At 37.0% G+C, this 20,851-nt stretch overlaps 1 protein-coding gene across 2 annotated transcripts in view; it reads right to left on the minus strand.

Annotated features, from left to right (window-relative positions):
* Positions 1-4,301: 4,301 nt before the first annotated feature.
* REEP3 (receptor accessory protein 3) overlaps positions 4,302-20,851 on the minus strand; it is an 84,945-nt gene continuing 68,395 nt past the window's right edge. Inside the window, exons 6-8 of one of the 2 annotated variants that reach the window (XM_019638384.1) lie at positions 16,686-16,806; positions 8,489-8,634; positions 4,302-7,801 (exon numbers count right to left, since the gene is read on the minus strand). In XM_019638384.1, coding sequence (XP_019493929.1) covers positions 7,745-7,801; positions 8,489-8,634; positions 16,686-16,806 — 324 coding nt within the window. In that variant the 3' untranslated portion in view covers positions 4,302-7,744. Of the gene's footprint in view, positions 7,802-8,488; positions 8,635-16,661; positions 16,807-20,851 lie in introns of both variants that reach the window. The other variant, XM_019638383.1, reaches the window with a different exon arrangement.

The raw sequence follows: 20,851 nt of genomic DNA on the forward strand, positions 1-20,851 counted from the left end.
AACTTAAATTAGGTCTAACATTCTAAAGGGGGAAAAAATTTCCACATGTATCCTAAGCTGTTTCCTGGTACTTTGAGATAGCATCATGTCAAAACACATAGCTTAGCCAGATATTCTAACCTGGGTTCATCAACTCGTTTCACTCAACTTTTCCAAATTGCAGCATTACACGATGCTTAGAAGAGAAAAACTTTGCTTCTAAGACTGATGTACAAAACCATCTGCTCCTGTTTTTCACTTCCATTTTCTCATCACCCCTTCTCTTTTTTGGTATATCCCAAACATACTAGTTGAAAACTGTGGGATTCAAGGTTAAAAATCATCTTGAAAAATTTTCAAGACTACAAAAATTGTAGCAAGGTTTTAAGAAATTCCGCGTTGAGTGATAAAGTGAAACAACCAAGAAGGCACAGTAGGTAAATGCTGTGTTTACCTTCTCTTACAACTACATCAAAATTACAACTAATCTACAAAACAACCATTATTGAAAATCCCCTAAAATCAAGCTGAACTGAAGCCTTTCAACTAAGGACATGCAGAAGAAGCCACCTCCAGACTGCAAGTTAGGTCAGAGACGAGGAACGGGTTGGTCCCACACCCATGTGTGAGCATTAAAGATCAGGATGGCTATTTCAGCTGTGGGGTTCCCTAGAGAAGCTAGAGATCCCAGTCCCACCCAAGCGCAGGGTTCCAATGCCAGGGAGAGAAGCCCCCATAATTTCCGGTTGTGAAAACCAGCAGAGATTGTGACTGAGAGACGGTGTAGCTGCACTCACAGGCGCTCCTTTTAAAGGGACTGCGTGTGGACTTACTCACCAATGGAATCACTCACTCTGAGCTCCAGTGCTGGGGCAGCAGCTGGAAAGGCGGCAGGGACATGGTGGGGAACTGAGCTGTCTGGCTTGGGATGCGGGCTGGAGAAGTGGCTTTCTCCTGGACGCGGGAGCAGGTGGAGGCCGTTGTTTCCTTGTTGAACTCTTCCCCCTTCCCGGCATGTGAACACAGGTGGCTGCCATTTCTGAGTCTCCACCATTAGTTCACCATGCCCTGACAATTTGCGATCTGGCCTGCCCAACTTTCTGGCACACCCAGGCTGCTTTCAGTGGCTTTTTAATGCAGACAGACTGCCTTAGCTTATGCTGCAGACTTTCATAGGGTCTCTCAAAGTTATGTGGAACCCAGACAAGTAGGATCTGGCTTGAGCATGTCCTAAACTGTGGTGTGCAGGCCTCAGCCGGCACGAGAGGCAGCCAGCCTTGGTTTCACGGCTTGGCCTCTCAAGGCGCTTCCAAGCACAGCATGGGCAGTGGCTGAACTTGACCTACAGAAGATCCCCTCCAAGGTGATCCTGGGTCTGGTGCCCCCAGGGGCCAGCTTCAAAAAGAGCTGGAGCATTACCCAGCTGCCTCCAAGTATGACAAGGGGTGGATTGGGCAGGCACCAGAGTTCTGCTGAGGCAGATCCTGCTCCGTAGGCTCAGCCCCTGCACAACAACTCTTCCACTGTAGACAAGGCCAGTTCTCACAACCAGTGAGCCCAAGAGTCAGTCCCTCCCATTGATGTGCAATTATCAACCAAGGCTCAACTGCAAGAGGAAGGCACACACAGCCCACACAAGGGACACACCTGGAGCATGTGGCTCAGGTGATCGGAAAGACTGAGCCACTAAGCCCCACAGAATCCCTACTACATTAAGGCCACTCTACTAAGACCGGAAGACACGGCAGCCCTACCTAATACATAGAAACAAACACAGGGAGGCAGCCAAAAGGTGGAGACAAAGAAACATGTCCCAAATAAAAAAAAAACAGAAAAAAGCTCAAGAAAAAGAACTAAGTGAAACGGAGGTAAGCAGTCTATCAGATGCAGAGTTCCAAACACTGGTTATAAGAATGCTCGATGATCTCAGGGAGAACTTCAACAGAGAGATAGGAAGCATAAAAATGGAGATGGAACCATAAAGAACCAGTCAGAAATAAAGGATACAATAATGGAAACCAAGACTATATTATAGGGAATCAACAGATTAGATGATGCAGAGGATCCAGCCAGCGATGTAGAAGATAAGGTAGCAGCAAACACCCTACTAGAATAGCAAAAAGGAAAAAAGAATCCAAAAAATCAAGGAGACTTTAAGGGGTCTCCAGGACAATATCAAGCGTACCAACATTCATATTATAGGGATACCAGGAGAAGAGAGAGAGCAAGAAATTGAAAAACTATTTGAAGAAATAATGACAGAAAACTTCCCTAACCTTGTGCAGGAAATGGACATACAAGCCCAAGAAACACAGAGAGCCCCAAACAAAATAAACCCAAAGAGGCCAACACCATGACACATCATAATTAAAATGCCAAGGTTAAATACAAAGAGAATCTTAAAAGCAGCAAAAGAAAAGCTCTTGTAGTTACCTCCAAGGAAGTCCCCATAAGACTGTCAGCTGATTTCTCAACAGAAACATTGCAGGCAAGAAGGGAGTGGCAGGAAATATTACAAGTGATGAAAAACAACGACATGCAACCAAGATTGCTCTACCCAGCAAAGCTGTCATTTAGAATTGAAGGACAGATAGGGAGCTTCCCATACAAGAAAAAGCTGAAGGAGTTCGTCACCACCAAACCAGCATTACAAGGACTCTTAGAGGGACTTCTTTAAGATGGCAGGGGGGTTAAGGATGGGTGAAAGCGGAAGGGATTAAGTAGTACAAACTGGGGCGGCCAGTTAGCTCAGTTGGTTAGAGCGCAGGCTCATAACATCAGGGCTGCCAGTTTGATCCCCACATAGGCCACTGAGCTGTGCCCTCCACAACTAGATTGAAACAACTACTTGACTTGGAGCTCATGGGTCCTGGAAAAACACACTGTTTCCCAATTTAAAAATAAATAAAAATTCTGCATTAAGTAAAAGTTATACCCTGAGTACTTCCTCCAGGTGAGAGATGATGATGGCTTAAGCTAGGGAAGTTGGAGATGAGGTGAATTTGAAGGTAAATTCAGGATATATTTTGGAGACAGCCAAAGGACCTACTAATTAATGTATTAGGTGTAAGAGGTAAGGGAAAGAAGGGATCAAAGGATTAAAAGAAAAAAAAAAAACTGCTCTGAGAGAAACCAAATGATTCAATCAAGAATAATTTATTCAATGAAGAAACCCCAGCATTAATAATACTCAAATAATCCATACATTTGGTAATAGTGAATTTGTTTTTATTAAAGCAAGAATTGTTTTTCTTAAATTGTTATGCTATCATATTTGGATATAGGCATTGTGCAGAAACATAACAGTGCTATCGTACACAGTAGGCACTCAAGGAATGTTTTTGAATGCAAAAAAATTGATTTGATTTGCACATAATGCCAAAATGCCACACTTTCGTTTTTCTTTCTCCTTCCTCTTGCTCTGAATCTAGGATTGCCAGGTAAGCAAAGAGTAAACATGGTGATTTTCCTGCTTTTGTTGAGTACAGTCTTTTAGTATCCTACACCTACAGAGAATTATCAATGTTGTGCTTTAGAATTTCAATTCAAAGCATTATCTTATAAAAAGCAATTTAAAAAACATTACCAGTATCAGACCACAAGGAGAGTGCTTCAAGGCTAGAATACTGATGGGCAGGTAAAAGGGCAGAACGTTGTCCAAGGAACAATGAACCTGTCCCTGACATGAGTTTTGTTCCATGAATCTCTTTCTCAAGAACAGTGAGGTACATAAAGGGAGAAGAACAGACTGGAAAAAATGCCGCAGTTCATACATAGATCCATGTGTTCTTCAGAATTTTATTTAAATTTCTAATGTCTTTGGATCTTCACAAGGATATATACCTCCTAATAAACATGGAACTATAACTCCATTTTGAAATAGTTAATCACACATTATATATCATAATTAAGTAACACAAAGAATCTTTTTGACACGTAGGATTTCTCTCTAAAGCTTAAATGTGAGGCAGACGTCTGACTTTCAAACATATGAAACCCTAGAACATTCCCAGGATACATAAAACTGAATTTTGTGTTTTTATGTCTGAGAGAGAGAGAACCAATACAAATTGATGGCTAAGGCTTCTCTACTAATTGTTTTTTCCTATCTTTTCTAACATCCAAATATAACAATTCAGTGTTTCTTTTAATCTTATGGATGAGCATTGCAGAATGTATATAATTTTTATAATTTGTTCTGAGATTTGTAATCTTAGGTGTATGCATATGTTGTCTATTATTTAATCAAAACAACTTAATAATAAATATCAATTCATTTAACCCAACATATGTTCTCTGACAAGAAAAAAAAATACACGTTGTCACTAATAAAACGAGTTTATTTTATATTAAAATTTTCAAAAACACATTTGTAAAATTACCCCCATACTAGGCCTAAAGATAGCCTTACAAAGAGATAAAAAATTGCAAAGCTGCTTTATCTTAACTATTAAAGTATATAGATTTAAAAGGTGTCAGAAGAGAAAAATGTTAATTCATGGTCAATGTTTAAAGAATCAAAACACATTAAATCTGTAGGATACTACAGAAAAATAAATCTTAAAAACATTTAGAAAAAAAGCTGTACTTTCAGAAAGCTTTACTCTTAAATGATATTTACCAAGAAATATATACTGTATACCACCTTAACAATGATCTAAAAATTTACCTAGTAGCTTTGCAAATCAATTAGTCTACATAGGAGAAAACAGGAAATTGCTTTTCAATAGATACTGACTCCTTAATTTTCCTGATAAAAGAAAATCAGAATAAAAATTTAGTCCATTCCAATTAAAAATACAAAGTACTGATATTTAAGATAGTATTGCATTATTTTTAACAACACAAAAGTTCAAGCATTCCAGAAGCATAAAATGTTATAAAAAAAAAAAAAAGAAAGAAAAAATTATTTTTCTAACCAATGTCTTACAGAAATTTGGAATATTTACATACTTTATAACACTGTAGAAATCTTTGGTGGTGACATATGGATTAAGTTCCCTGAAAACACTTTAATAATTTTGTTCCATCAATCTGTGTAGTCAAGTATTTATAATTAGTAATGCTGGCAGTATCATTTTCTAGCCAAATCCATATATATAATCAAGTGTGTGGAGGAAATCTTATGTGGGACCTAGGTGGGTTTACATAATTAATTACTTAGCAATCAGGCTTATTTCTGGTTCATTGTTATACCAGAAAAAATATGGTAAACTGAAGAATAGATCAATTCTTACATACAAACTTTGGATATAGTTAATATTAGTGAACAAGTTGAATGCATATGTAATAAAATAAAACAATGGCTACAGTTTCTGGATAAATTTTAACAGCTACCAAAACAGTGCCCTAAATAGGCTTATGCAGCATCTGATGCCCATTCACCAAGTGGTGGTGGTAGGAAAGCAAGGCACTGAGGTCTAAGGATAAATTTACCTCTTTTAAAAGCAGTGGACTTAAAAGCAGAGAAACAAAAAATAACCTGCTCTACCTTAAAAGAAACAAAACTGTATAAGCTTATACAAAGTTCAAAGGAAAGGGCATGCAAAAACATACATAAGAGAAAAGCAAAATTTAAGAAATATAAGAAAAGGAGAGAAAGGAAATGATAGAACAGCAAAATGACATCACAGTGTATAAGGATATGACAGCAAAAACATATCAGAGGAAGCATTGTAAGTGTGAAGAGACAATTAAACAGAGGACTTGCATTAGCTCTTTGAAATGGTTGTCTTTAAACGTTTTGATTCTATAAGTGTAGAGAATACATAATTCCTCCAATTTAGAAGAGTATTTATGAGTTTACTATGATTAAAGAATAGGAATAATAATGAGATTAGACTTGAAAAAAAATTAAATGGTGCACATCAGCCTCCACAGGTAATGTGTTTGATACGAAGTCACTGACATGACCTTGTCAGGCAATTTGAGATGACACTGCCTTCTTTGTGCAGGAAAGACAAGCATGGCCATAGCATTTATATGGATAAGTCTAGGACTACGCAAGATAAAGGAAACTCTCTCCCAAGGGTTTATAATAAAGATTCATAGGAATTTTTAACACAAATTAAAGAGTCTTTCCAGAAACTAAGAGGCTAAAAATTAGTCAAGGTAAAAGCAGATGAAGATACTCCTAGAAATAAACTTTGGGAGAAAAGAAGTCAAATAAATTTTTAGTTAGTGTTATATTATTAAGAATCTGAGATAATTTAGAAAATATTTTAAGACTAGTATCGGAGAAATGTCAGAATTATGTAAGGTGCTCCTGAGTAAATATTCTGTTCTCTGCCAACACTCTGAGGAGGTCCTGTCCTGAATACACAAGCCAGCTGGCTTCATTTCTTAAAAGGTAGAAAAGTCAAAGACCTCACAAATCTCTCATTGTTTTTTTTTTTTGGACAAACAAGTAGAATCGCCAAGTAAATTACCTGAACAAGTATAATCGTACAAATTTCATTACTGGTCATGAAACCATCACCAGAAATACATTGATTTAGAGTTCATCATGCATAGCTATAAATGCAACCTAAAAATGCCTCAAAGTCCAGTAACTCAAAATATCTTGGATTAAAAAATGATTATTTTTCTAAGCTTCTAATATGGTAAGATTAACATCTGTATTTTGCATTGGCATCTATCTTCAGGAAATTATTCCCCAGAAGGGAAGTGATTAAAATGATTTTAGTTAATGCCAGATTTATAAATCAGCAGCACATATAAGTGCCCAGCTTGGGAATGGATTGGCTGTTGGACTGGTTGTATATTCATGAATTAGAAGAGACCTAAGTGCTGTACTGGTCTCAGACTCTATTTCACAAAAGCTACCACTTTTAAGAGGTGAAAATGTAACCAGTGTTAACAAAAACATACTAAGTTCAACTACAATGTACAGCTAAATATCGAAAACTGGTTAATGTTTAAAATAATTTCTAATTTGTAAAGAAGATAATTAAAAATAGCTAGAATTGAACAATTAACTGTATTTTAATATTAATATATTTTAAGATTTAAATCAAGCAAATTTAACAAGTGGAACCCATAGGAAAGGAGATGATGTAATTCGAGGCATAAATTTGACATGTCGGAATACGACAAATAATAGAGTGTCAAAAAAACTTAAAATGTACAGTCATAAAATAAGTAAACAATTTTCAAGTGTGCAAAACTAGTCAGGAATAAAAGTACTATGTGGATACCTGGTTCTCAAATATTTGTTTTGAAAACTTTCAGTTGATGGTGGAAAAACTATAAAGTAGTAAAAAAAGTAAAAATTTAAAGACTATATCAAACATACTTTATCTCACATTATGCCCCTGTCCTCCCACTGCTGGATCAGAGGCCTATTTAATCACTATCCTCATGTGATAGCTATAACATAAATGGAGGTAAACAATACAGTATCACAAAGTCTGATGTATCTTGAACCATAAAAAGACCTTTTCAAGTATACTGTAGGTTTGTGCTTCCTCTTCTATCCCAGGCCCTCCATCTTGTTGATGAATTTGAAAAGATGTAACACAATTTTCTATTATTATCTGATATATATATATATATATATATATATATATATATATATATGTTTTGCCTAACTACCTTTAATAGTGAAGATTTGAAAATAATTGTTAAAGTATTTAAATTGATGAAAGTAAACTCTATCGCTGCCACAATTTAAACAACTATTTTAATGAGTAAATCCTGAATATATAGTATTAGAAAAACCCCCGATGTATTAGCATTTGTCTTGGGATGCTTGAAGTGTATGTGACTAAAAATACACCTGTGGTCTCTTCTTCACTTTATATTTTAGTGAGCCATACCGCGCCTGAGGAGAGAAATGTGTTATTATTACAAATCAGATGATTGGTTTTTGAAATTATAAAAGATTTAACAGTTTATAATCACAGTAATAATTTTAAACTTTTCTGATATAAAGAATCAATTATCCTATATGTGTGTATTCAAAAGACACTATACACTAAAAAAATAAATTGATTCTATATTAAATATATGCTCCAGATTATCACTAATAACAAAAACATTAACTTATTATTTATGCTTTGCTTGGTACATGTCAATGAACACTGCTCACAATAATCTGAGGCCATTCCCTGGACACCTCCACTGCTTTCTGGGCACAAAGACAATATATAATTCTAGGTAAACTTGTACTATTTCATCCTCATTAACTAGTAGGTTTGGTTCAAAGCAAAACTATGTACTTAATTTTGTTGTTTTCTTTGCTCACGTGTACAGCACTGGGTATTCATGACAACCATATGATTTGCTATGTGAAAAGACATTTTCTACTTATAGTGGAAGACCAGAAATTTACCATTTTCTAACCTTCCATAGATCCTAATACATCTGATCTGAATAAAAAATTTTAAATATAACTGTGGCTCTACCGTTCCAACCCTTCATTTATGGATCGCTAATATCCTGAATGATCACGCAGCAGGGAAATCCCTTAATACTAATCCTTTGGAGAACAATTCTATAATTGACTAACCTCTTTGCGGCCTTTCACGGTTTTCACAGATTTCATGCTTTGCGATCTTCGAAGGCCTTTGTGTGTTAACATCTCATCATCTGAATATGGCCCTTCTGGTTCTTCATCTGTTTTCTCATCACCGTCTTTCAGTGAAATTCCATAACCTACATGAGTTGTCAAAACCGGCATGTTTTGGTAAAAGGATAACAGTCAGTACCGCCTCTTAACTCTGTTTGCAGTTCTCTGCATGGTCTGCACTTGCCAGGTTACTCCTCCCCCTTTCTTGTCTGGAATGAGCTCCCCACCCGTCATCATTCATCTTTGCCCGTTGGAAGTATTCTAGATAAAGCTCGTGACCAATTGCTTCCAGGAAGTTTTCCCTGACCATTCCTATTTTTACTATGCATTTCTCAAAATAATTTATTTTGAGTAGGTAACGCATTTATCTTGTTCAAAAATCAAAGACTATATATATATAGTGAAAAGTCTCTTCCTGCCCTTTCTCCTTTTCATGAATTCTAAATAACCTAAGCAAGTGTGTGTTTCAGTCTGTCATTTGTACCTTTGATTTGAATTAGGAATTAAGGGTTTCCCCAACCCATGTGTCAAACCTCTTGTCAAGATTGGGAATATTAGGGTGAAACTAAGGAGTCATATAAGACCCAAAGGGGCTAGAATTTTGGACAAGTTCACTGGGGGCAGGTGAGAGAGATGTTAAACCAACACTGTTGCAGCTGCTGAGATAAAACACAGCCAGACAGGCTACAGTAATTAGAAACATCACACAGGCTATGATGACAGATATCAGTCAAAGAAAATAGCCAGCATCAGGAAAGGCAGTAGGAGGAGATTGCGGGGGTGTGCTAACAAGCTGCCATGCGTAGCTACAAAGACTTAACATTGGCCAAATAAGCAAACAACCAGGCGGTCAGGCTGGTTATTGTCAGGAAGTCTGAGAGCATCCTGACACTGGGAATTCAGGGACAAGAATGCTCTTATTCCTGAAGCAGAGGTTCTCAAACTTTAGCAACTATTAGTTACCTGGAAAACGTGTTAGTTAATGTTGCTGGGCCTGGGGTGAATTGAGAATTTACATTTCTAACAAGTTCCCAGGTAATGCTTCTGCTACTGGTCCAGGGCCCACACTTTGAAAATCACTGCCTGGATGGAGCAAGAGAGAGGCCCAAGTCTAAGGCAACCATCGTATGAGGGAGGTTATAAAGACAGGAACTTACAAGGCCCCATTACGTTTCAGGTTCTCCTTTAATAAAGATAAGGAACATAAATACTTAAATCTTAAGGTGAGAAAAAAGGAGCAGGTGTTCCAGGCTAAGAAGGGGGCAAGGGATGAACTTCTTACAGTGTGAAGAAAAATATACTAAAGGTTTATTAATCTGTTCTCCCAGGACATGAATAACTTGAGACTCACTAAGTAAGCCATGAAGAGCTGTTAATAAGCTTCTTAGTCTCATAATAAGATAAACAGCTTTGTACAATAAGCAAGTACATAATACGATAAACATCTTTGTATATTAAGCTGTGGCTTTTCTTATATTAATTTTATGTTGCCAGACTTCTAGGTTAGAAACTAGGAAGCATTTGGGAGTAGAATCAGTCATTATTCAGGCCAAGGTCCTTTGTTTTCCTGCAGCAGTTCAAGGAAATGTGTTCTCGGAAGAAGGGATAGCCCGTGTGAAGACCCTGGGGCAGAGGGGAGCGTAACTGACTGGAAGAACTGCCAGGAGGCGGTGTAGCCAGGGGAGGGGATGAGGTTAGTGGTCACGGGGAAACGCTCCTGATGCAGTGTGAAGTGGGGAAAATAATGTACGTATAGAAACAAAGGAAAAACATGAAAAATGAAACCATTGCATGTCTTGGAAGTAGGCTTTTTGGTGATTTTATAATTCATTTTTCCTTTTTCTTTAATTTGCCAAATTTTTATTTTAGAAGTTGTATTTACTTCTATAATTGGGGAAAATAAACCAGAAAGAATGTTTTTAGGTTGTCATTTCTAGACTGTTCTCTATTGCTGTTACTTATATGATATTCCTGAGCCTGATATAATAAAACTAAGGTAAAAAAGAGAATGAGGAATCAAGAAGAGAGTCAAAAAAGAAGCAACTGTGACCAGAAAGTTCTCTAAGGCTACAGATGAAGCCTAAGATACAGTGCAACAAACATGGCTCTTGCTATTTTAAATGCATCTCATTTTATATGATGAGGAATTGGAATTTCATTCAAAAGATGATTATATAGTATAAATCTTATTCTGTTCCCTAATTTCAGTTAAAAAATTCTCATTAGCTTTCTAATTATGGTTTCAGGAAAAGTGATGGCTCGATTCATTAATCCACAAGTATTTTTAAAATTCTACTATGTGTGAGGCAGTATGCTAAATTATGGGGATTCAATAATGAAAAAGAGACAACTATCATTTTCACCCTAAGAAACTTACAGTCTAATAGGGCAAATAGACTCTACTGCACATGACAATCCTATAATAGATGCTATAACTAGAAGATAAAGACAAGGTGCTATGGGAGCAAATAGTAAGATAATTAACTCAGCCTGGGGGTGGGCAGAAGTGGGTTGTGAGAGGAGACTCTGTAACAGGCCGTGACTAAGGCAAATCCTGAAAGGCTCATGATTCTATAAGCTAGCCCATGATGCAGTGGGAGAACATGGCTGGGGAGCTAATATACTACATGCTATTGAGTTTGGACTTCATCAGAGAGCAATGGGGGGGGGAGGGCACTGAAACATGTTATGCACAAGGTGACATGATTAGATTTGGGTTTTTTAAAGGCTTCTTCTTGCACTTTGGAGAATGAGTCAGAAGTGGATAAGACTGGAAGCAGAGGGTTACTGCAGTGTGGCAGGTCAGAAATGCCAAAGTCCAAGGAGTGAGGGCCGAGAAAGCAACCAAATCTGGGATCTATTTGGAGGTGAAATCAATAAATTTAACTTAGCAACTTAGTAAACCAACCCCTGCATGAAAAACAGAGGAGTCAAGTCAAATATCTTCACTAAAATATGCATGTTATTCCACTTAATATCTGGAAATGAGTTTGTATGAAAATTCTGCTGTGATGGTGGAAATAGTGTTAATCAAAGTTATCCAAGTTATGAGCACATGTTTTCCTATCTGATTAGGTGGTGAGATAGATAAGAGATGGTGAATAGGTTTCTAAGCCAATGATGGCTGTGAGCCAGTTGGGGCACTACGTGGAGTGGGGTTCTGAGCCAGTGTGGTAAAGTGCCACAATCCCTGAGCAATGTCTGCCACCAAGGGCATAGGACCAGGGAGTAGGCCAGTCACCTATTTGCCATCTTTGACTAAAGCATCTCTAAGGTCCCTTCCTGCTCAAATTATTTGAATTCATGTTTCCAGCTCAACTGTCTCCCTAAGTGTAGCCTCTTTATAATTTAAAACTGAAGTTGGCTGAGTGGCGTGTTGGTTAAGAGTTGGCTTGGGATGCCAGCTCTGAGCAGCAGGGCCCCGGTTCAGATCCCACATGAGGGCCAGTGACGCTGCACCCTCTACAGCTAAGATGGTGAACAACAGCTCAACCTGGAGCTGGGCTGCTGAGAGTCGCTGGCGATGGCGTAGGCTGCAGCCCCTGCTACAGTGGGCTGCTGTGAGCTACTTTGAATGGCTGGCAGCCAGCATGAGTGGCCGGCAGCTGGCATGAGCTGCCGTGAGCCCCATGAGTGGCAATCCAGTGGCCGGCGACTGACCTGCCTCACCTGGGAAGAACGCAATGATAAGGTCAACATGGGCCAGTGAAGCAATGTCCTCCACTACACTGAAGAACAAAAGGACAGCAACTTGTCTGTTCTCCTTCCCTGATTTCGCAACGCTGTTCCCATTCCCCAATTCCCCAATAAAATCTTTAAAAAATATTAAAATTAGGACAGCCGAGTGGCTCAGTTGGTTAAGAGCTCGCTCAAAAGTGCGAGCTCTGAGCAACAGCGGTTCGAGTTCTGGCCCAAGCTGAGCTGCCAACAGGTGGCAGGATGGCTCAGCTAAAAAAAAAAAAAAAAAAATAGTAAGAATTAGCTTAGGAACTTTGGATGCCTCATTTCTGCTATTGAGTGTGTAGCTTTTAAGATGTAATTTAATCTCCTTAAGTCTCTGTTTATTCATCTACAAAATAAGGATATAATACTTAACCTGCATACTCATCACAAGGATTAAATAAAATTGTAAAACAAAAAAATAAATAAAATCTCTTTATGCACTGGTATTGAAACTGAATACTGAATCACTTTTAACTAATATGGGAGCAGCAGGTTCTTCACAGAAAAAATATTTCCCTGATTAAAATGTAATGTTCTTTCAAGGGACGTGAACATTGTGTTCAAGGGATCCATTTTCATAAGAAAAAGCATATGGAGGGCGCTCTTCTTTCTGATAGTGACAACATGCAGATTAGAATAATTTCAACAAAGCAGGACTTCTCTTAATCAGCTAACCGCAAGCTGCTCAGAGCAGGCCATGATGAGTTTTCAAAAGGGACCCACTTAACCACATATTTGTTTGCTTGTGAGAACAATCAGAGCTTCTAAGGTAACTGTATTGATCATATGAACCAGAAAATGAACTTTGCAATGTGAATATAATTTCCACACTTAAAAACTTATTAATCTTAAATGAAAAAGAAAAGTATTAGAGATTTAAAAAATGAGTACCTTAATTATTTTTCAAAAGGAAGAGCACTGTTGCTTTATTTCTAACTGGGTAATAGGTTGATTTAAAAACAAAAAAACACCAAAATCCTACTACTCAGAGCTAAACACTTTTATCATTTTAGTAATATCCTTCCAGACTCTCCATATATATATATATATATACACATATATATACATTTGAAAAATAACTTTACATATATTAATCATTTCATCTATCTATTGAGCCTCTACTGTATAGGATGATAACACACATACTGTTTTGTTATTACTGTTCATTCCCACACAATCTGGTTATGTCAGTAAGTATAGACTAACATTATTATTCAGGGCTAATAAGCCACTTTTTGCTTTACTATTTTTCTTAGGCATTTGGTTTGTTCAATATTTTGTTCCTATCAACAACTAGATCAGCGGTTCTCAACCTTTCACAGGGGTCGCCTAAGACCATTGGAAAACACATATTTTTGATGGTCTTAGGAACCGAGACACCACTCCTCTATCCGTTTCCAGGCCCACATGCAGATACGCCCACATACGAGTACCCGGTGACCCCTGTGAAAGGATCGTTCGACCCCCAAAGGGGTCGCGACCCACAGGTTGAGAACCGCTGAACTAGATGAACTTCATTCCTGTACATATATATTTGAACACTTGTCTGATTATTTCCTTATGACATATTCCTAGAAGTTTGTTGCTGAGTTAAAGAGAATACATTTTGATAATTGTTGCTCGATTTTCACCTAGAAGGATTATTCCACTTTAAACTCTCATAGAAAGCATGAGACTGTTTGTTCCCGAACATGCTTGCTGTGATGGTTTTAAACCATGTCCACAAATTCTGACACTTTTCTCCTTCCCTTAAATCTTGATGGCCTTTGTAGGTACCTGCCTTAAATTGCCATAGGGTGGAAATGATGATGCATAACTCCTGCCTCTTTCTCTTGAGACACTGGCTCTGGGAGTCTTCAGCTGCCAGCTAAAAAGTCCAGTGACCCTCAGAGACCACGTGGAGGGACAGAGAAAGAGATGCCAAGGAAGTCCCAACTGTTTTAGCCACTAGTTGTTTTACTTTTCCAGCTCAAACACCAGACATATGAAGGAAGAAGGATTTGAGATTGACTCCAGACCCAGCTGCTGTCTGACTGTAGCTGCATAAGTCCCTGAGCAAGAACTGCCTCACTGAGCCAGGTCATCCCCAGATTCATGAGCAAAATACATAAATGACCGTGATTTTTTTAAACCACTGTTTGGAAGTGGTTTGTTACGCAGCAATAGACAACTGGAATAGTTACAAAATAGAGCACTATTAAAAAATTTTTTTTGACAACCTAGTGAGCAAAAATTATTATTATTACTATTTTAATTTATTACTTCTTTGACTATCTGTGAGGCTAAATTTGTTTTTCATGCATTAATTGGTGAGCTCTATTCTTTGGTAGAATTGACAATAATTGGCTTTGTAGATTGTTAAAATCTGAACCCTTTGTCTGTAACATCTAGTGAGACTATTTCTTGTAGTTTGCCCTTTTTATCTGTGGAGTTTTCTCTTTCCTTTATATGGTAGTTTTATTTTTATTTTTTTTTAATATAGAAAAATCTCTCAAACTTTTCCCTTTGTTTTCTGGTTTTGATGTGATGCTTAAAAAGTTTGATCTATCCCAGGAGTATAAAAATATACACAGGAATTTACTACTATATTGTTTAATTTCTTACATTTCTGTCTTAAATCTTTTAAGAATTATTTTGATCAAAGGTTTGAGGTAGAGGTATAACCTAATCCCCTATCCTACCTTCTAAGTCTAGCAGTTATCCTAACAACCGTTTATTAATTTGCCTTTCCCTTACTAATCTGAAAGGCCCCAGTTCTCATTTTATCAATTTCCATGTATATCTGGACTTGTGTCTATCTACCCTATTATTAACTTCTCTTCACCTATTCCTCTCCTGGAAACATACTACGTAATTAAAAATATTGTCAAGAGAGAAAGTTTTGTTTAAATTTTTTCCTTAAGGAAGAAAAGCTCAGACTATATACTATTCTGTAGGAAAGCTTGGCAGAGTAATGCTTATTATGATTCTAATTTCATAACTGAACAAGTACCTTTCTTGTACTGCTCCCACTTCATATTTTTATAAATCTTTAGTTATTTTAATTCTGTGGATTGAACTCTAACGAAAGAACTAAATAGCACCTCCTATCTTAAAATATTTTAGTCACACCATTTCAAATAGATGAGTACCATAAAAATAGTGTTAAGGACTTCCCTATTTATAATCGTTTTCATCTCATAATTGGAATATAATTGTTAAACAATTGTAGGATATAATTATGAATAAACTGTTGATAAAGGACTCAGATATCTGGTCAAAAATCAATAAAATACATACAGCCGACCCCATAATCAAAATTAGTGTACCTAAGTTTTAAATGCACATTAAAAAAACGCCTATATTAGGAACTACTTTTATATTATTTATGTATTAAGAATGATGATTCAAAGTTCAATGGTTCCTCATTCTTAAAGATCTTACTACCTTAATCCATGACCAATGCTTAATTAGTATCTCTTAGATAATAGCTACCAATTTTTGTAAAGTTATTTATTCTAGAGAGAACTTAAAAGAAAGTTCACTATTTTTCCCTCTGTAAGAAGGGTCTGCTATTTTATTTTTCAAATTGGTTTTAATTATAAAGGATTCTTTTCAATTTCCCTCAAAAGAAAACTTTTAGCTAAAAAGAAAAAAATTAAAATAAAAAAAAATAGCCCTGTACCTTATGGACTTAATAATACATTAATAAGACATTTCCTGAAGATCTTAGTTCTCAGCGGAGCCTTGAACTAAATTTTGTTGTATGTGATAAAATGACTAAGGAACTATGTCTTTTTACTTCTGTGTATGTTTCTAAGATAATTATTTATTAAAGTTTAGAACACATCAACTATGGCATGCTCATGATTTATGTCACAATATACCTACAAGTTAGTTCTTGAACTAGAATACATGTAATTTCAACACATTTTCCATTGGAGTTATCCTGTTTTCAAAATGAGTCACCTTTTGTCACCCACTTAAAACTTTTTATCTTGTGAGTCAATATCCTTATTTGTTCACAGCACTTATACTAAAGAATGTCTAACTATAAAAGTATTTAGATGTCACTAAGTAGTTTAAGTAGAAAGAGTGTTGACCACAGGTCAGAACTAGTACTGGTGGTGGGGAGGTGGCGGTAACTACACCCACTAAACATTCACGGCAGCACAAAAAGCTTTCGCTACCTTCTTAGTTGGATTATTCTCCAAAGTCAACAAAAGGCAAGCACTAACTTGATCTAGGGATCATTTAGAGAAAAAGAACTACAGTTAAGTGTGAAACTAAAAAATATAAGCTTAAAAGTAAATTTTGTCTACCAAATCAGTTATCAGGTATTATTTTTGTACCCATCTTGTCTCAAAAATCTCACTTGTGATTAATGATATATTAAAACCAACAAGCACACCTGATTCACTGGAGGCTGGCTTACTTTTCCTTTTTGTGTCCGGTAGAGGTTGGTACGGTCTTTGTCCCACATGCTCATCCCCTTGGATAGCTGTTAGGTCGTGCATACTGAAGCTCCGTAACCGCTCAGTTATTGCCCCTTGGCTCTATTTAACAGAGAAGTGATAGATCCAAAACAAGAAATACACTTTAAAATATTTAATACGCTTCTATTGAACTTTCCCCCGACATTCGATCATGAAGCTTATTCTCTGTATTATGAAACTTTCAGAAAAGTTGAAAAAAGTATAGATACCCATAATCACTTACATTTTGTTATATTTTCTTTATCACATATATAGCATTTATCCATCCATCAAACCATTTTTAATGCATTTCAAAGTGCGTCGTAGACATCAGTACATTCTATCCTCAAACATTTCAAGTTTATATTTATCAATAATATTCAAGTGTAAAAAGTGTATCATGAACTTACCCTCAGAGTAAACAGCATCCATAATTTTGCTCTTTTCCTAAAACTGGCACTTGGAGCTTAAGTTTATGAGTTAAGAAGAGCTTTTTAAAGTAAAAGAGAGACTGTTTTAAGCCAAACTAAGTCAGGAGTGGTAACGACTCTACCTAGAACAGCGTAAATACATTGGAGAGCCAAAGAACCTTGGATGCAAAGCAATATTCAGTTACTGAATTCACTATCTGGCTAGGCATATCTACTTCTACTACGAAGTCATTTTAAAGCTTTAACAATATGGTAGGCTGAGCACATGTGGGTATTTAAATTTAAATTAACTAAAATTAAATAAACCAGGAATTCAGTTCTTTAATGGCAATAGCCACATTTCACATGCTCAACAGCCACATGTGGCCAGTGGCTACTGTAATGGACAACGCAGACAAAGAATACTGCTATTACCACAGAAAGCTCAATGATTTTCATCACTGCACAGCTTTTAAAGTAACATTTCTGAACTTTTCAGACATAATTAGATTTTCTCTCAAGGTATAAAGCGTTGTAAAGAGAAAAAAATAATTTCTAAATTTACTCAAAAATTTGCGTAGCATACAGATGACTCACTTCTTATTTATAGCTGTATTAGAAGCGATTCTTCTAATGGTTTTTTTACACTTATTTCTTCTTCTCACACATGCCAATTTATGATTGCCTCTAGTTATAAAGTTAGCATAGAAACTCATCCATAATGGTTTATCTCTAAATTTTAAAGCCTTCAGCATTACAAACATTCAAACACTACTGCTAACATGTATTCTACCCTGAAGAAATAGGTCTTGATTCAGCTACTCTGAGGTAGTGATATATTATGTCGAAACCAAACGCCATCACCCCGTGTGAGCTTTGTACTCCTATCACATTTTTTTTCAACTTTGGAAAGGAATTATTTAATTAAAGGGTCTATACTCTCAATAAAAATAACTGGGTTTCACACATCGGTAAACATTCTTGGAAAGGTTTAATTCATTATACTTTCTTCCTGTTTATCAGGTTTCATTCACTTATTAAACAAATGGGTGACAAAAGATTTCAGATACACACTAAAAGGAAGTGACCAGTGCTCATCTGAAAAAACAGATGCCTTGTTTTCTCAGAATTGTCATTTTCTTTATCTCACCTTTGTATTTCTGTGCCCCCTCTCGGAAATTCTTTTCACCTCCAGATAAATAAACGATAAATAGCATACACATCCATGATGCCCTTTACTAGACTAGGGTACAATTTCCAAGGCTGGCTGTTAACTCCCAAACCCTCCCACTCAAAGTTCATCTCACAATGCAAATGAGTCCAAGTGCCATTAAATCAGTCCAGACTTTGGTATCTTTAAAAAGTATAATCAGCTAATTTCTTAGGACATACCTCACAAATGAACTCACACATTACTGTTAGTTCTACTGTTGTGCTGTGTATATTTTGTCTCCAGAGCAAGATTTTAAGAAACTAGATGTGATAGACAAATCTTAGGTTTCTTCTATTCTCCTCATGTACTTGTAGTACTGATATAAGCATGTCAAATTAAACCAAATACTCTTTTTATGCCTCTTCTTTTTCATTATTCTTGACTGGTAGAGAGCTCTCCATAGACAGCAACTTGTTTTAATGCAAACACTGGCATTTACATAGCAAGGTTAAATAGCAAACTACCCATATAGTCATGGGTATTCACATGGGTAGATTACATCATCCATCAGAGGTCTGTGTCAGGTTCAAATTAAAGGTGAGCAAGGACCAACCCTGAGGTATCTGGGTGATCTATTTACACAGATCTTAATGTAGTTCTTGAGTAACCAACCCTATAGCCTTAAGTATTGTTAATCCCCTCAAGGTTTCAAGAAAGGCCAGGAAAAGCAAAAAGGGGCTGTATACCCTCTTTGAGGAACCCCAGCACTTCAATAGCAATTATCACCTCGAAACATCAGATTTTCCACTGTATATTTTCTTATGGGCCCAGAATAGAGCTAATATAGGAAGAGAGAATTAATGTACAAATTTTAAGTATCCAATGTGACCACTTTAAAGGAGAGGTGTAATTATAAAATAATCACATCTAAATGCAGACCTATTCTAATTTTTCTATCTTCAGCATAAAAAGTCCATTAATAAAGGAATTATGTTGGTAATAAAATGTTAAGTGGCAATAACCACCTATCTTCCTCAGAATTCTAAATCATATGCATGATAGGACTACAAGTATGCAGTATGATTATAAATAGACAAGGGAAAATATGCAAAAATGAAAACGGTATAATGTTTAGGCAGATGGGATGGGTGATTTTTTTCCAACAATTTCTTTAATATTAAAAAATTAGTCCTAGGTGGCATAGTGAAGTTTTAATTGTATCGTGATGCATAATAAACATTTCTAATCCATTTCCAACTCACTTCCTATATATAATCCCTTACTTGGATTAAAAGAAAAACTATTTCTCTATTTTGAGGGCACAAGTAGGGCATTATAGTTTGTCGAGACCTGCTCGTCAACCGAAGCTACCCGAGTGGACTGGGTGGGAGATTAGAAAAGATAAACACAGAGAAAAAAGGCGGTCCACTGACGCTGATGGCAGAGCAATGGCCTCGTTTATTTTTTTGCAGAAAGCTTATATAGAGCAAGCAGCTGCAGAGAGCAGTAAGCAGCTTCAGGGGGTCTGTTTATCGGGTTAGACATTAGTTAAGTTACATCCTGTTATGCATTTCTCTAAGTGCACAAGCAGGTTACATTTTGTTACGCACTTTGCAGAAGCTCCTGTGGCTTCAGCTATTCTTTTCTCTTCTTGGATCAGTGGGGGTGGAACGTTCCCTGAACTGTTCCACAGGCTGTGAAGACCCTGTCAGCTCACAGCCTGCTCCCCACAATAGTTACTTGTCAACAAAGTTAAAAGGTATTGAGGTTTTGTTTAAACAGTAATGCTTTATTTATTTTCTTCTATTTGGTTTATATAATATTAAACCAAAAGTGAAAGAAAAATTAAGAAAGGTTCTAGTCGAGGAAGAAAGTATGTGTGGAAACAGCAGCCTTACTTGATAAGGAGGAAGAGAGTTACCATCCATAAGGATATGCTATATCCCACAATTTTACATCCTATTCTCTGCATAATTATATGTACACTGTGTATGTTAAATTAATCCTAAAAATCAAAGAGGAAGTAACAGAAATATTATAAGAATGTAAAAGTCAAAGTAATTAAGAAGTATTCATTATTCTTAATAACGTAGAATATTTTACATTAAAATTGATCATCTTTAGCAGAAGTGTTCCTAAACCCTTCAGTGGCTCAAAGTTCTCAGGGTTTGAATTTGGATGGGCCCAGGACATCCATTTAAGGAACTGAGAGGGCCGGCTGAGTGGCGTGTTGGTTAAGAGCTGGCTTAGAATACTAGCTCTGAGCAGCAGGGCCGGGGTTCGGATCCCACATGAGGGCCAGTGACACTGCCCTCTACAGCTAAGATGGTGAACAACAGCTCAACCTAGAGTTGGGCTGCCGTGAGTTGCCAGTGACGGTGTAGGCTTCAGCCCGTGCTGCAGTGGGTTGCCATAAGCTACCGTGTATGGACGGCTGCCAGCATGAGTGGCCGGCAGCTGGTATGAGCTGCCAAGAGCCGCCGTGAGCAGCCATCCAGAGGCCGGCGACCCATCTGCCTCATTCAGGAAGAGCGCAATGATGATACCAACATGGGCCAGTGAA

Source organism: Hipposideros armiger, unplaced genomic scaffold (genome assembly GCF_001890085.2).
Source record: "Hipposideros armiger isolate ML-2016 unplaced genomic scaffold, ASM189008v1 scaffold_39, whole genome shotgun sequence".
In the NCBI taxonomy this organism is placed as follows: Eukaryota; Metazoa; Chordata; class Mammalia; order Chiroptera; family Hipposideridae; genus Hipposideros; species Hipposideros armiger.